Here is a 14,675-nt window from a genome sequence, read left to right as displayed (position 1 = left end):
TGGCCATAACTTAACCTGTCAATCTTCCCCTCCCAGTAGCTCTCTCTCCACCCCATACTAGATAATTGTATTTAGTTATATCGTTTGAGTTAGTGTCATCTAAGCCCAGATAGGAAAGATGTGGCCAACTTCCGCAGCATTAGGATGTTGCTAAGTTTAAGATGCTTGAGCATTTCTCTATGTAGTGTATAGTAAAATAGTCCACACATCCCTGCAGTGTGGACTGGCCTCTGGACAAGACTCCTCACAACCATTCCTTGGCAGATACTAGAAGAGTAGCTAGTGATCTTTGTGGCAATTCTCCAGGGTGTCAGACTGTCTAGGCTTTCATCCTCCTGGCCTACCTAGAGGCATCCTGAGAGGGCTCTGACATTCCAATAGGCATTTTCTTGTCAAGATGGCCCAGTCCATGATTTCATTTTTCTGTCTCATTTTCCCAGTAAGTAAAATAGAAACAAGCATTTTTTGTTTTGTTTTGTTTTGCTTTTTGTTTTTTGTTTTGTTTTTGCCTCTTACATGCTTGTGGATCAAGTAAGAAACTGGGACAATGCTTTGAAGAACAGATAAGTAATTAGTAATATAAACGTGTGTTGGTAAAGATTTAAAATAAGAACGACACACAGCATAAGGGCAGAGAGAGAAGAGAGAGAAAGAAAATGAGGAGACATGCAGAGGAAGGCTAGTATGGAGGGGTTAGACATATTTTTGGTAAATAATTATGATTGGCTCTTTAGCATCTATTTTGAATTCCTCCAATGAGTCAGTCATTAGTTCCCAACATGTTCCTTGAACAAAGGGGAATTAGCTCAATTCTGCTGTTTCTCAAAGGCACAGAAAACTTAGTTTAATTCCCCAGGGAAACCTTAGCTGAATTCCCCAGGTATCTGTAGTACCATCTCAATTATCCGGACATTTCATCTGAATTCCATGTGGTCATTTAAGGCCATCATATCTGCTTCCTTCTGATTGTCTTCCACAGACTGGTTAGTGCTCTGGTCTGGTTCTTTCCACTATAACAACTATCAGCCCAGATGCCTTCCTTTTATTGAGGAACCAGATCAATTCTTCTTGACTCAAAGATCATCATTTAAGAATATTTATCACTTTTAGTTGGTCTCCTAAGAAACCAGAAATATATTTCATCTATCTATTTACATTCATGATCACGTTTTTTGTGTTTTGCTTTTGTTTGTTTGTTTGTTCCCGACCTGAATCAAGGAGGTGAACACTTGTCCAAGCTGTCTCTTCTCTTTCCTATTGCTGTAGGTATTGTCTGTGCCACCTAAAACAACCCACTGTGAGCAGAGAGGGAAAAGCACTTCCTTTGGATGAAGTGACTCTTACCACGAAGACTTCACAGCAGATGCAGAGGCCACTATTCTTCGTGAAGGCGTGGGTTATATCCAAGAGAGCGGGTCTTGTCATGGGTCCGCCTGTTAAGACAATGCACTGGGGTCTGAAAGCAAAGAAGACATGAGAATTGGCCAGTGGAGGAAGCATGAGCCCAGAACCCATCGAAGGAAATAAGAAGCATAGAAAACTTGGAGAAATGGGACACCCCTTCCTTAATTATTTCTTGAATTTTCTACCAGAATTCTTGAGTTATCTTGACTCTACATCTTATCATCTTAGTATTTTTCATTTAATTAATCACAGCAAAAGTAGGAAGTAGGGAAAGGGGACTCCTGTATCCTGGATTCCTGTATCCTGGATTCCCTTGTCTTACTTTGTGGGCAATATGTCACCCCAGATCTCCCTCTCCCGTTGATATTTTCATTTATCTTCCTTGCTAGCCCCTGTTGTGAGGCACCATCCAAAATAATTATAATTAATAAAGATCTGAGATTACTACTTCTCTGCAGGGAATTCATTACATCATGAAGCCTCAATTGACTGGAGGAGATACAGCCAATGATTAAGATGAACAGGGACCTGGGACACACCCCTCTGAAGTCACATCCTTCTGGCCTTTCTGTCTCTAGGCCTGGAAAAGGACACAGCAGTGTGAGGAACTGTGACACCCAGAGGGCAGAGCTCAGAACAGGAGGAAAAACACACTCGTTTCTCTTCATGGTAACAGCATAGATTATCACCAAGAAAGCAGGCCTTCTGCTGTTGTGAAATGTGACTTTGCATGTTTGAAATGTGCACACAGAATTTGCAGATACTCCCGATGCATTTGATTCCTCTAAGGAAAGCCACTCGTAATGTAAAACACCATGGGACCCCAAAAGCTGACTTTACCTGAAGTTTTTCACATGGTCTTCCACTGTGGTTAATTCCAGAGCATTGTCTAAGGCGCTCACGTAGGACAGAGCCTGTGTGGAGGAGCCCCAGTTCACATCTGTGGACAAAGGAGGAAACGGTACTCCCCCAAATTGACCTTTGTTTCTGCATGCATTGACTAATTTTTAATAAGCCATTCTCTCCTGCAACCTTTCTTGCCTATGCAATCAGTGTTGAGAATCCAAGTTAGATCAAATACAGCATAGTGTTTCCTGGGAAGAGTGCTGTACCCTCCCGTGAGCACCCATGTGAATCCTACACTCCCGTGAGCACCCATGTGAGTCTTTAGGCATGAGACTTCCTTCCAGCCTGGATCACAATGTAGATCTGAAGCCCCAGAAACCTTCCTTAGTAAGAAAGTCCACGTGATGATGGCCAGGTAGGAAAAAAAGTTCAAGGCCTTCACAAATTCTTAAATTGGAAACAAAAGGAATTTCTGTATGCAGGAGTAGTGTGCACACAGAAATATATTTATATTTTGAGTGGCAGAGCTGACCAACTTGGGAATTCGTACTTGTGGGGGTAATGAGGAGAGTTTAGGCTCTTTAGGAAGTGTCTCAGTCTGACCTTCCAGAAACCAACCTTCAAAAGAGGGAGCTCAATGCTCTAGCCTGCCTTAAAAACAGTAAGATTAAAAAATTAAATGGGCTCTTTAAGTTTTATGATAAGAATTGCCAGAGATGAGCTGACAGACCTGCCTCTGATGAGTCTTTCTGGGCTTGCTCTGCAGGGTGAGGACAGTGAGTGTTTTATCTGATGACTGAACAGAGTGATATGAAGTGTTGATTATGTACCAGACAAGCATACTTTAGGACATCCATTCTTTTATTTATTATTATTGTGCATGAGTATGAGTGGGTACACACATGTCACAGCACATGCATGCCACAGCACACACATGTCACAGCAATGCATGCCACAGCACACATATGTCACAGCACATACATGTCATAGCACACACACATCACAGCACACACATGCCACAGCACACACATGCCACAGCACACCCATGTCACAGCACACACATGCCACAGCACACACATGCCACAGCACACACATGTCACAACACATGCATGGGGGAAGGGAGAGAGACCAAGATTTAGGAGTGGGATTTCTCCTTCTAAAATAGGCTCAAATGATTGAACTCAAGTCATCAAGCTTAGGTGGCAAACATTTCACCTACTGAACTAAATTGCTGGCCTGACATTCATTGTTTTGGGGCTAAAATCACTATTAGTCAACTCAACATTCATACGTAAAAGAACAAACGTCACTCACTGGTCCATACAGTAGATAATAGACCTTAATCAATTGCCAAAGCACCAAAAGTTCTAAATGTGTGTGGTCTTTAGTTGAGGAAAAATGCCTCAGATCACAGACACACACAAAAATACAAATGAAAAAAGATAAAGAAAAAAGGAAAAATCAATTAGTTTTGATAAAAGTTAAGAACCTGTATTAATAAAAAACCACTAGGGAAATGAAAACAGAAGCCACAAGCCTGGGGAAGATAGAAAGTACACACTGCAAGAGAAGCCAGAATAAATATACCAGGAAGCCTCACAACTGAGTTAGAATACATCAGCAAAATAGGCATAGTTTTATGTAGTTGCTTAACAAGATATGTGAATGGCAAGTAAAATTCTCAGTGTCATTAGTCACTGGGAACATGCAAGTTGGGCAACTGAAGTGGAAATTTCTGGTTTCTTTGGAGATTCAGTTATGTCATGTGATTTTTTTTTTCCTGGAAACTGTCTTATGAGAGGATGTTTTGCTGAGAACAGACACATGGTGTTTTTCTGGAAGCTGTCTCATGAAAGGGCATATATGATCTGCTGGAGGGGATGCTTGAGAGGGCTGTGATGTTTAGAAAAAATAGAAATATAACTCCACAGACAGTGAGCAGATGCTCTTGCACTGGTTTGCTTTGCAAATGCTTCGCTGGTCTTTGCTGATGACGTTCTTGCATTGGTACACCTTGAAATGCTTTGCTGGTCTTCAATGATCTTTGTTTGTCCTGACTTCAAGGACAGTAACTAGCCAAAGAACTTCTCATGGTATTTTGGCTGGTTCTTCCTGCTTGCATAGACTCATGCCAATTTGATGGAGCCTTGTGGTTTCTTCTGGATCAAGCATCTGCTACTGACTCATGTTTGGTGTTTCAAACTGGACTGGATTGCTGATGCCCTGACAATGAAGACTGGAATTGCCCCAAAGAACTACTTCTAAACAGGTCCACATCCCCTTTCCTATTAACATGTCTTTTTTCCTCTACTTCTCGTAGATGGACTGGAAGGGAGGTTGAAGTAGTTAAGAACCCTCATTAAAGTAGGTTTTGAAAAATCTAAGCCTACAGACAACAGTGGCTAAGACTATGCCTCTATTGAAAGGACTTTTACAGAGCAACCGACAATACTACACGCTGCCAAGGGTGTGGAGTGACGAGGGCGCTTTGGTAAACTGCTGTTTGGAGTAGAAAATAATGCTGCCACTGTGGCCGACAATCTGGAAGTAAAGTCGCATACACCATATATAAGCAGTCTTACTCCCAGGCATTTACTCAACAAAAATGAAACACAGATCCACTTAAGTTATATATATGTACATGTGTATGTGTATGTATATATGTATGTATGTATAATCATATGCCTACATTTGTCAGTCAACAACAGAGATGTATTGTGGTATGTTCATATATAGTACGCCATTCATCCATATCAAAGGACAAATTGCTTATACATGCTACAGTATGGACAAGGCTAAAAGTTCATGCTAACTCAAAGACATCCATAAAGACTATATGCCATGATTCTATTTATATGATATTCTGGAAAAAGATAAAGTCAAAGGTTCACAAATTAGGAAAGTAGCTGCTAGGGCTAAGTTCTGGAGGAAGGGCCTGAGCACACAGGTGTCTAAGGGAACCATTGGAGAAATCCTGTACCTTGGCTGTGATGGTCACAGGACTGGATAAGTTTATCAAGACTTACGGCTGTACATCAAAAGGGGTGGAGTTTTCCCAGCTGTAAAGTGCACCTGTTGTTAACAGTATATAAAGCAATCATGAAAAACAACTACAGAGCTCCCCTAAAGTTGTTACCATCTCTGCCTGGCTGGTAGAATAACATCATGGACACAGTGCTGGACCTGGGCTTCTGGATGCTGAATTCTGATCCCTAGATATTTCTAACTGTAGTTTCCTTCTTCCTGGGTTCTAAGATGAAGTTCAGGCCTCAGTGTTCACAGTATCCAGATTCTTTTTTACTTTTTGGTTGCATGGATATCCTTCCAGGACACCTCATGGCCCTTCGCCTTGGTCTTCAAGAACTATGTATATTAAGGCCATGCATGCATCTTCAATTCACTCCCATTCTCCCTGGAACCTCATTCTCTGGCCCTGCCATTAACCACCTGCATGTGGCTTGATGTTGCTTTAGAACTTGCTTTGTTCATTCAACAAGTATTCACTAAACTCATGCAGAGTAGTTGGCTCTGTGAACATGGAGCTGTGACCCAAGAGAGAATTTTGAACAACTCCAAGCCTGCTCACACCTCGCCCTTTTCTCAGGAGTGTGTTTATACTGCTTCGGTGACACGTTATGCTGTGCTACAGTCAACTTCCTCTCTGAGTCTGAGCTCTCCTGGAGGATAGAGTCTTATTTCATTAGGACATTAGAAGGTGAAAGAAGTGAACATGTGTGAGGTCCGGGTTCAGCTCTATCACAGCCTGACTCTTATTTTGGCAAATGACCAACACTGTGAACTCGGGACTCTTCATCTCTAAAACAAGCTTCCCATCACTGGATGCTCAGCGTTGCTCTGAGGATTAAATGAGCACATTGTGTGTGTAGTGCCCCACGGTGCTAACTATCATTGTCCTTAAGTCACATGGCATTGTGATGAACTGTCTTGCACACACTACATGTGAGCACGTGGAAGCTGCATGATAGACATCCAATGGATGGATAGAGGGAGCCATGGAAGCCCATCCGAGGTGGCCTTTTTTCTCTTACCTGGCTTCTTATAAGTCACATAGATATAGAGGAATAATTCAATGACATAGGTGATGATGGCTGCCTTCCAGTTGATGACAAACATGACTGCACAACACAAAATCGCTCCAAAAAGAGATACCCACATGTTGTAAATCCCGTATGCCGGCCTCCATCCTGGAAGGAAAAATAATATAGAAAAAAAATGCACACATCAATGCTACTGCACTACTCTGTATTATAAAAGTGCAGATAACATGTCTTCCTCTGGTAAAAAAATTGTAGTTTTTAGGTCCATGTCCTAGGTCTTAACGTTTTTCTATGATCTTGGATCCTTGGTCTACAAAAGCAGTATTTGTAACAAAGATGATGCTGTAAACTTTAGGGAATATAAATCATCTGAAAAGCAGATGGTCACAGACACCTCTGTGCTTCCTGTGAGTCCCGATTGTCCCCCCAAACTACCAAACCCTAAGTATCTAAAATCAACACCATCAGGAATCTAAAGGAAGAGGGTACACTGGGGAAAGTGGTATCCTGGCAACAGGTGGGGCAGAAGAACGTCCTGTCTTCCCAAGAACTGGTTATAACAGTGAGCTTACGCTCCGTGTGCAGAGCAATAGAGGCAGCCTGCCTTAATATTATCCTAAGAAGACAATGTCTGCTCTGTCAGAAGCATAATGTTACGAACGAGGAGAAATTTTGCATAACACATTAATATGTACAGCATTATATTTTAAAGTGTCTGCCACAGTTTCTATACACACAGATTTCTATGTTTTATTAGTTTTCTGAACTGAAAGAGCCTAGGAAACAACTCAGTCAGGATGGGAAAACCTGATTTTGTCAGTGGGTTGACGCAACTTTAAATCTGGAGTCTTTGGAACTCAGTGGGAGGCTGTCTAGAGGTGCAGTTCCCTCAATGACCACAAGGTGGAAACAGCACTCCAGGAACGCCATTAGAGAAGCCCCAGATGTTCCTAGTTCTGCTTCCGTTTCAGAGACAGGATGGAGGTCAGGTGGGTGGAGAGAGGGAGGAGTAGATTTTGAGAGTCATTTTGGGGTTTATGTATCTACATGTGCCTTCCTGCATACATTATGTTACTATATTCTTTTCTTCTCCTTTTCTCTCCCATTACTCCTTTTCACACTTCTGATAATTGTTGTAGCTGGCTTGTTTTTTTGTTTTATAAACAGTAAAACATGGCATGGGATGGTAGATTTGTGTTTAAAGACAAACTAAACTAAACATCTTCGGTTATTTTCTGTAACCCAGTGCCCTTGTGTGGACACAGGCTCCTCAGCCTCTTTGCAAACAGGAATGTCAACAGGCTGAGGATAGAGGCAAATTGTAATAGAATATTTATTTAGTGCCTTGGATGAGAAAGTCTTTACAGTGAAGAACTTTCTGAGAGTCATATGACCCTCAGGTGACTTTCTGGAGGGGTCAGTGGGAGCAAATGAGAGATGAAGGGCGATGAGCTAGCGGATGGCTCTTGGGTGTGGAACTTTAAACGATTTATGACCACAGCCCAGTTGTGTACTGACGCTCCTGGCGTGGGCACGGCAGTAGATCTGCATTGCCCGAATTCAGCAGGTAATTATGGGAACTGCTCATCCTTCTCTTCTGCACCATGGGCAGGAAACAAATTGATAGTGAGGAGGTCTCAAATATATACATTTATTCCACTCCTGTGGTCACTTTTACCCTGGAAATAAATAGTGGTGTTTTTCTACTGCTGAAATAAATGTGGTTTCTCTTGCAATGAATAATTTATTGCCACAGGAGAAAATTGACTTTACGGTTGGTCAAAAAGGCCATTGCTCATATGATTCCCTTTCTGTTTCGGAAGTCATCCCCCAACTCACCAAAATAAAGTGGATTGCACTGCCTACAAAGATATAAGAAAACATAAAAACACAGATTGAACACTTTTCACGGACTTATTTCATTTATCGAGACGAACTCACTGTTTGCTTAGGCTTATGTTTTCATATCGGCTTACCTGGAGATTTGGCATACGAGGCATGAAAGCAGGAGAAATTAATAAGAGCGTATGAGGCCAGGAAGAAGTTGGAGATGATGGGGGCAATGAGATTCAGCTCCGCTGCAAGAGAAGCAGAACACGCTTGTGTACATCTGAGCAGTGAGAGAGAGGCCCAGCAGCTGCTAAGGCCAGGAAGCTCCACTTTTTCTGGGAATTGGAAACATAGCTCGTATCTGTCAAAGTTGAAGAAGTTAGTGGGTTTTTTTTTCCTTTGAGGCTATCTACATACTTACAGCCAAGGTTTCCATGGAGTGAGACTCAAGAAAGCCTGCCAGTTAGAAAATAGACAGTCCAAACCTCTGTCTATACAAGGGCTAAGTGCCTCAAAAGCTCCTCTATAGCAATTTCACATGTGTAAAGTCCTGTATTTGTTGTTGTCTGCTATGTAAACAGTCAAGAGGCTCTGTAGGATGGAAATCTATGAGCTTCTCAATGTTTTTAATGGAGATAATTTAATGTATACTTTTTTTAAAAAAGTGGATTGTGTGGTCATTTAAATGCAGAAGAAGGGGGCTGGTAAGATGGCTCAGTAGGTAACGGTTTGCTCAGCCAACCACATGCACACAAACATGCAGGCAATCACACAGGAATGTAATAAAACACTTAAACGCAGCAAAGGGCAACAGTTTGAGGTCTTAATTTTTATATTACGGGAATCTCTATATAAACTCTTTTTATTTAATTTCTTAAAACTCTAACAGATTTAATTGGAGTTTTATGTAGTCTCTTTCCAACTGCATAGACATTGTACAAGCCAAGTAAGTTGCAGTTGCTCCTAGAGGTTCACGTACAAAGAAGGACCCTTAGTTTTGGTCTTCAGGGAGAGCAAGGATTGTATAGCTGACAAATACGGCTTTTCAAGACCATGTGGCTACTTCTAGATTGCTTGGGGAAGGAAACCAAAGCCCAGTCCAAGTAGGTGATTTTCAAAAGACTCAGTCTAGGGGGGAACTTGAGGAACTTGTAAAATGCAGAATCCAAATCCTCAGAGATTCTAACTCAGCAGCCCTGGAATTGGGTCTGCAAAATCTGGACTTTCAGAGACACTCCAGTGATTCTGAGGGGCTGCTCAGGGAGCTACATTTGAGGAAACGCTGGTATACTCAAGTCTGCTTGCCGTTTAGAGCTATCAGGCTAGTGCATAGAGCAGGATCTACTGTGGTTTGAGTCTATTGACTTGGAGGAATGGTTCAGTTGTATTTTGCTGGATGGGCTTCTACTATTCATGTTCAAAGAACAGACAGAAGCGTGGATCCTTCCTCACTTCCTCAAAGGCCCCCTTCACTAAACCGTCTCACTTCTCTCTTAGACAAACACCAGCAATCCCAGACGGAGTCTTAAACATAAACCTACTAATTTCTCAAACTAACAGCAAAAGCCCGAGTAATCAGAAGAATCTTTGGCTTTCTGTTGTACAAGAAAACTACACACCGATGAGAATGAACGCCATGGCTATCACAAAAGTGAGGAAGTACCCTCTCAGGGGCTCGTTGTTTTTCCCATAGCCCTTTGCGAAGAACTGCAGTCCTTTGAAGATGTTGTCCTTGCACAGAGCCTAAAGGGAAAAAAGAGAAGACATTTGTCATTTGTATCTATGCGCACTCGTTTTCTCTAGGTGATTCCGAAAAGAAGATTTGGGGAAGATTAAGCGATGCACAATACGAGGCGCAGGTTAACTCTGCGGCTCATCATTCTTTATATTATCGGAATCGATCTTGACGATGTGGCAGGCACAGCACTTGAGCTAGATGCGAGCATTAACGGGTACAGAAAATGATGGAAAGTGATTGCTGGCGGGAACCGCTATTTTAGCTTGTTTCGGAGGCAGGGAAGACAGTGCATGCTTTCACGGCTGTATTACCTGGAATACTTTGGGCGCACTGACGAGGGAGGCCAGGGCTGAAGACAGTGTTGCTGAAAAGATCCCTGCGGTGATGAGGGGGGCGAACCCGGACACCATGCTCATGACCTTGCGAAGACAGTGGTTTGGATTAAGCAGCTTACCCAACAGACGGTTTGAACAGTTCACTATTCTTCAACACGTTTTCTTCCTTCTCCTCTTCCTGTGATTCCCACTCTTACAAACTAATGTTTTCCACTCTGCTTCACTCTTGAATTTGTAACACTTCTCTTTTCATTATTTACTAGCTAACACTAGCTACCCATCACTAGAAAACACTGGAAAGGCTAAAGAAGGAAGTTTTTTTTCTTCCCAAGGATTTTCATAGCCTCTCCCCCTGTGTTCTCTCTGTAGCTCTGGTGGGAGAAAGTTCTACCCCGAAGAGTGTGGTATTGACTCGGTTCGAGGAGGGGCTTGGCTGCCTTCCGATGTTTTTGAGGAATTGGCTTTTCTTCTACCGAAGTGTTTCCAAATCTTTGCTTTTTCTTTTGCTCTTTAAACATAGCTTTATTTTTTTTTTTGACATAATTGAAACACTTGAGATTTGCCTCAGAATAACAATGAAAATGATACCAGCATCAATATAACCCTGGGAACAGATTTTACATGTTTGGGAGGAGCCTGTCAGCTCAAGTCATATTTTGGAATAATGGTTTCAGCTAAGTCCATGCCTCTGTCAGTTGTTAAATGAGATGGATGAAGACTTCTCGGCTCATTTACTTCTTCCTCTCCTTACTAAACACATAGGACAATTAGTGCGTGCTGTCCCTTCCATGTTGCTCAGCCTTCAATTCCCTCTAAATTTCTCACTCACAATTGCTGCTCATCCTGACTCTTGCCTTAGAATTTTCTGCTCTAAAGCCTGTACACAAAATGCACTCCAAGTTCTCGCTAGCCTGTGCCCCTCCTGTCCAGTATGCACACAGTTGACTGGAAGCTAGGAAACAACATGGCGCTCCCCTCCGAGTGACTTAACGCACACACTTGTTTCTCTACAACAGTGTCTGCAAAGGACAGACAGACGGCCACCACAGAACACCTGCATGGCTTCCTTCCTCCCACACCACCTGCTCCTTGCTTAATTCAAATCAATCAGTATTTAACCAAGTGCAGATCCAAGAGCCTCACTAGACTTGATATTCTGGAAATGCAGACAACATTGATAAACTCTGTCTGTCTGTCTGTCGTCTGTCTTTCTGAAGTTCATACCTGGAAGTTGTTCATCAGCCCATACTGACATCGCTCGTGTTGGCATCTTGAGAAGTCGTAGCCCAGCCCACAGGCTGCAGAGCCATTGCAATTCATCCCAGAAACGATGGTGTCGTTCATGCTTCCAGTGGCGTCTCGGACCACACAGGCGGCTGAGGAAACAACGTTTGTCTGTCAGAAGCGAGGGCTTTGTGCTTGTGAGGCAAACACTGTAGCGCTGAGCTAAGTCCCTGAGCCCCACATCATCTCGGCATCTTGTCATCCCTTTGACAGAGGCCTGCTCTCTCAGGGTTTTGTTCTGAAAACATGCTCAGTTGGCATTGAGGCTGAACATATGTATTCTAAGCCTGTGCATACAGTCAATCCTTTTTGGGACACAGTTGCTAGAGCCCCCAGCTTCTGAGTTCTGTGAACAGCATCATTTTTTAAAATTAATTTATTCTCCCATATATTATATGCTGACTGCAGTTTTGCCTCTCCCTCCTCATCTTTCCTCCCAGTACCTCCACCCCCCCCCCCACTCCTCTCTGCTTCCTCCCGGGGATATCAGCCAAATCGGACATATCAAGTTACAATAAGACTAGTCATCTCCCCTCATACTGGATGCTAGACAAAGCAACCCAGTAGGACGAGGGTCCCCAGAGCAGGCAAAAGCATCAGAGACAGCCCCTGCTCCCTCCCTTAGGAGTCCCACAAAAACACCAAGCTACAGAACTATAGCATGTACGCTGAGGACCTAGGTCAGACCCATGCAGAACACTCTGGTTTTAACAAGCGGCTGCTTCCCTGCCTTGTGTGGTCCTTGTTCCTGAGGCTATCTTGTAGGAGGCTCATGCAGAGACTCTTTCTTATTTTCTCATTCCCAAAATGTGCAGTGCTTTGGCATAACATTTACACAGCTCATATCTACCTCAGTTCTACTGACCACATGATTTTTAATAATTCTTTTTACCTGAGAGGCAATCAGGGAAAGAAATCTAATAACTAAGAAATTGCAGCCTTATTTTCAACTAATTGCATGCTTTTTAGAAACAGTTATAATTCTACTTTAGATGTAATTTTAAAAACTTTTTTTGAGATTATAATGTAATTACATTATTCCCCTTTCTTTTCCCTCCCTCCAAACCCTCTCACCTGCCTGCTTTCAAATTCATGGCCTCTTTGTTTTTTAATTGTTGTTATATATGCGAGTGTGTCTGTGTCTGTGTGTGCTCACACATGCACTTCTAAACACATAACTACAAATGCTGTGTCTGTATACTGTTACTTGTCTACGTTTTCAGAGCTGACCATTTGATATTGGATCACCAATTGCTGTGCTCTTCCCTGGGGAGGACCATTTCTTCTGCTCTTAGCATTTCTTAGTTCCCTATAGTTCTTTGTTGTAGGGATGAGGCCTAATACAAACTATTAGACTTCATCCCAGACAGAAATGTGGGGAAAGCGTTGAGAATCCATAAAGTGAGGAAAAGAAAAGGGCTGAGCACAGATGCCTCGCTGCACCGAAGCAAGCCCAGCAGAGCCGCATCTGCACAGTTAGACCCATGGCTGGGACTCAGAAACCACTTCCAAAAAGTAAGCTAGATGGAGATCAGGCAGCTCCCCGCCCCGCCTCCCACCGAGAAGCTCAAAGCCCTCAGGCTTAACTCAGGGATTTCACCAGCTCATGAGGCAGCAGCAGTGAGAGAGATCCTGTTTTGTCCATGAGATTCGGACTCAATGCTTTTGAGGCCAAGAACCCCAAAGTTCTAGAGGTTGTGTAAAACTAGCAGCTGCACCCTCCAGCGGGTGATTATTCCTCGGGAGCCCTCAGCAGTGACTAGTGAGGTCCTCTGCCTCCATCTCAGTGCTGTGGCTGCTTCCGCCTCCCTCCCTCCCCCCACCCCCAGTGCACCCAGGAGACACCCTTTTGCAAGAACAGGCACATCCATGATCTGAGCGTCTCAGGAAAGAGAGAGAATCTGTCCAGCTTACAGACAAACAGAGTGGCCAGCAGAGGCCCCTGACACCCTCAGAAGGAAAACATGGCTGCGGAGTGCAGCGTGCAGGCTATAGTCCAGTACAGACTCACCACAGTACAGCTCAGAGGAGATCCGGACCACAGAGCAACCAGCTCTTCTCCCCCAAGGCTTGTAACTAGCAATTTGATTCTGAAGACCCAGACAGAGCCATTCTAACACCGTTTCCACCCACTGTGTGGTTCCCTCTTTCTCTTTTCCTGTATATTTAGCCTGTATATTTAGCAGTATCTTCGTTGTATTATATCTTTTGAAACTTTTTAATACTTATATTTATTTTTCTTCATACATTCATCTCACTTTATGTGTTTTTTTTTTTTTTTTAAATCCCTACCTTGGGGTGACATTTTTTTCTTTGTTTCTTTTCTGGCTCTTCCCCCCCCCCATTTTATTTTATTTTATTTTTTTTTATTTTATTTTATTTTATTTTATTTTATTTGGTTTTTCGAGACAGGGTCACTCTGTAGACCAGGCTAGCCTCGATCTCTCGAACTCAGAAATCTGCCTGCCTCTGCCTCCAGAGTGCTGGGATTAAAGGCGTGCGCCACCACCGCCCGGCTTCCCCCATCTTATAGTAACTCAAATTTGCTTTTCGTTTTTGGCTTTTTCCTTTTTAAAAACAGATTTCTTTTATTCTTTTCAATTATGTGTCTATGTTTGTCTATGTGGGGCTGTGCACTTGAGTGCAGGTGCTCACAGAGGCCACAGGCATTGGATTTCTAGAGTTGGAGAGAATAGATGGTTGTGAGCCACCCACGTGGGTGCTGGGAACTGAACCTGGCTCCTCTGCAAGAGCAGCACCTGCTCTTAACACCTGCTTCACCATCTCTCCAGCCAGAATATGCTCCTCTTAACACACCTATATTTTCTTTAAAAATTTTTATCCTATTTATCATTTTTATTCCATTTGATTTTGAAGTTCTTTAAAACCAGGAAATATTTTTCCTTTGAATTCCTCCCTTTTGCACTCTTCTCCACTCTGCTTCTCCTATTTTCATCTTTTTTCAACTCTTCCTGTATCTCGTTTATTTCTCGTTTTATAGCACATTCTGAAGTAATGTCCTTCTTAGTTAGTAATCACTGGTGATATATCAGTGGCTGTAAATGACTTTAGATGGATTTCTGTGTTTCCCGTAGTTGGTGTGTTTGTGGGTACAGAGGTTTGTAGTTGGTGTATTTGTGGGTACAGAGGTTTGTAGTTGGTGCATTTGTGGGTACAGAG

At 42.8% G+C, this 14,675-nt stretch overlaps 1 protein-coding gene across 1 annotated transcript in view; it reads right to left on the bottom strand.

Annotated features, from left to right (window-relative positions):
• Positions 1-14,675, bottom strand: part of Slc12a1 (solute carrier family 12 member 1) — a 68,491-nt gene that overhangs the window by 23,874 nt on the left and 29,942 nt on the right. Inside the window, exons 11-17 of the mRNA XM_028760042.1 lie at positions 11,436-11,587; positions 10,188-10,295; positions 9,758-9,881; positions 8,285-8,386; positions 6,300-6,455; positions 2,245-2,344; positions 1,345-1,456 (exon numbers count right to left, since the gene is read on the bottom strand). Coding sequence (XP_028615875.1) covers positions 1,345-1,456; positions 2,245-2,344; positions 6,300-6,455; positions 8,285-8,386; positions 9,758-9,881; positions 10,188-10,295; positions 11,436-11,587 — 854 coding nt within the window. The remainder of the gene's footprint in view (positions 1-1,344; positions 1,457-2,244; positions 2,345-6,299; positions 6,456-8,284; positions 8,387-9,757; positions 9,882-10,187; positions 10,296-11,435; positions 11,588-14,675) is intronic.

Source organism: Grammomys surdaster, unplaced genomic scaffold (assembly GCF_004785775.1).
Source record: "Grammomys surdaster isolate TR1022 unplaced genomic scaffold, NIH_TR_1.0 126381, whole genome shotgun sequence".
NCBI classification, from domain to species: domain Eukaryota; kingdom Metazoa; phylum Chordata; class Mammalia; order Rodentia; family Muridae; genus Grammomys; species Grammomys surdaster.
The sequence above is the reverse complement of the archived record's forward strand: the minus strand, read 5'-3'. Positions and strand labels throughout refer to the sequence as shown.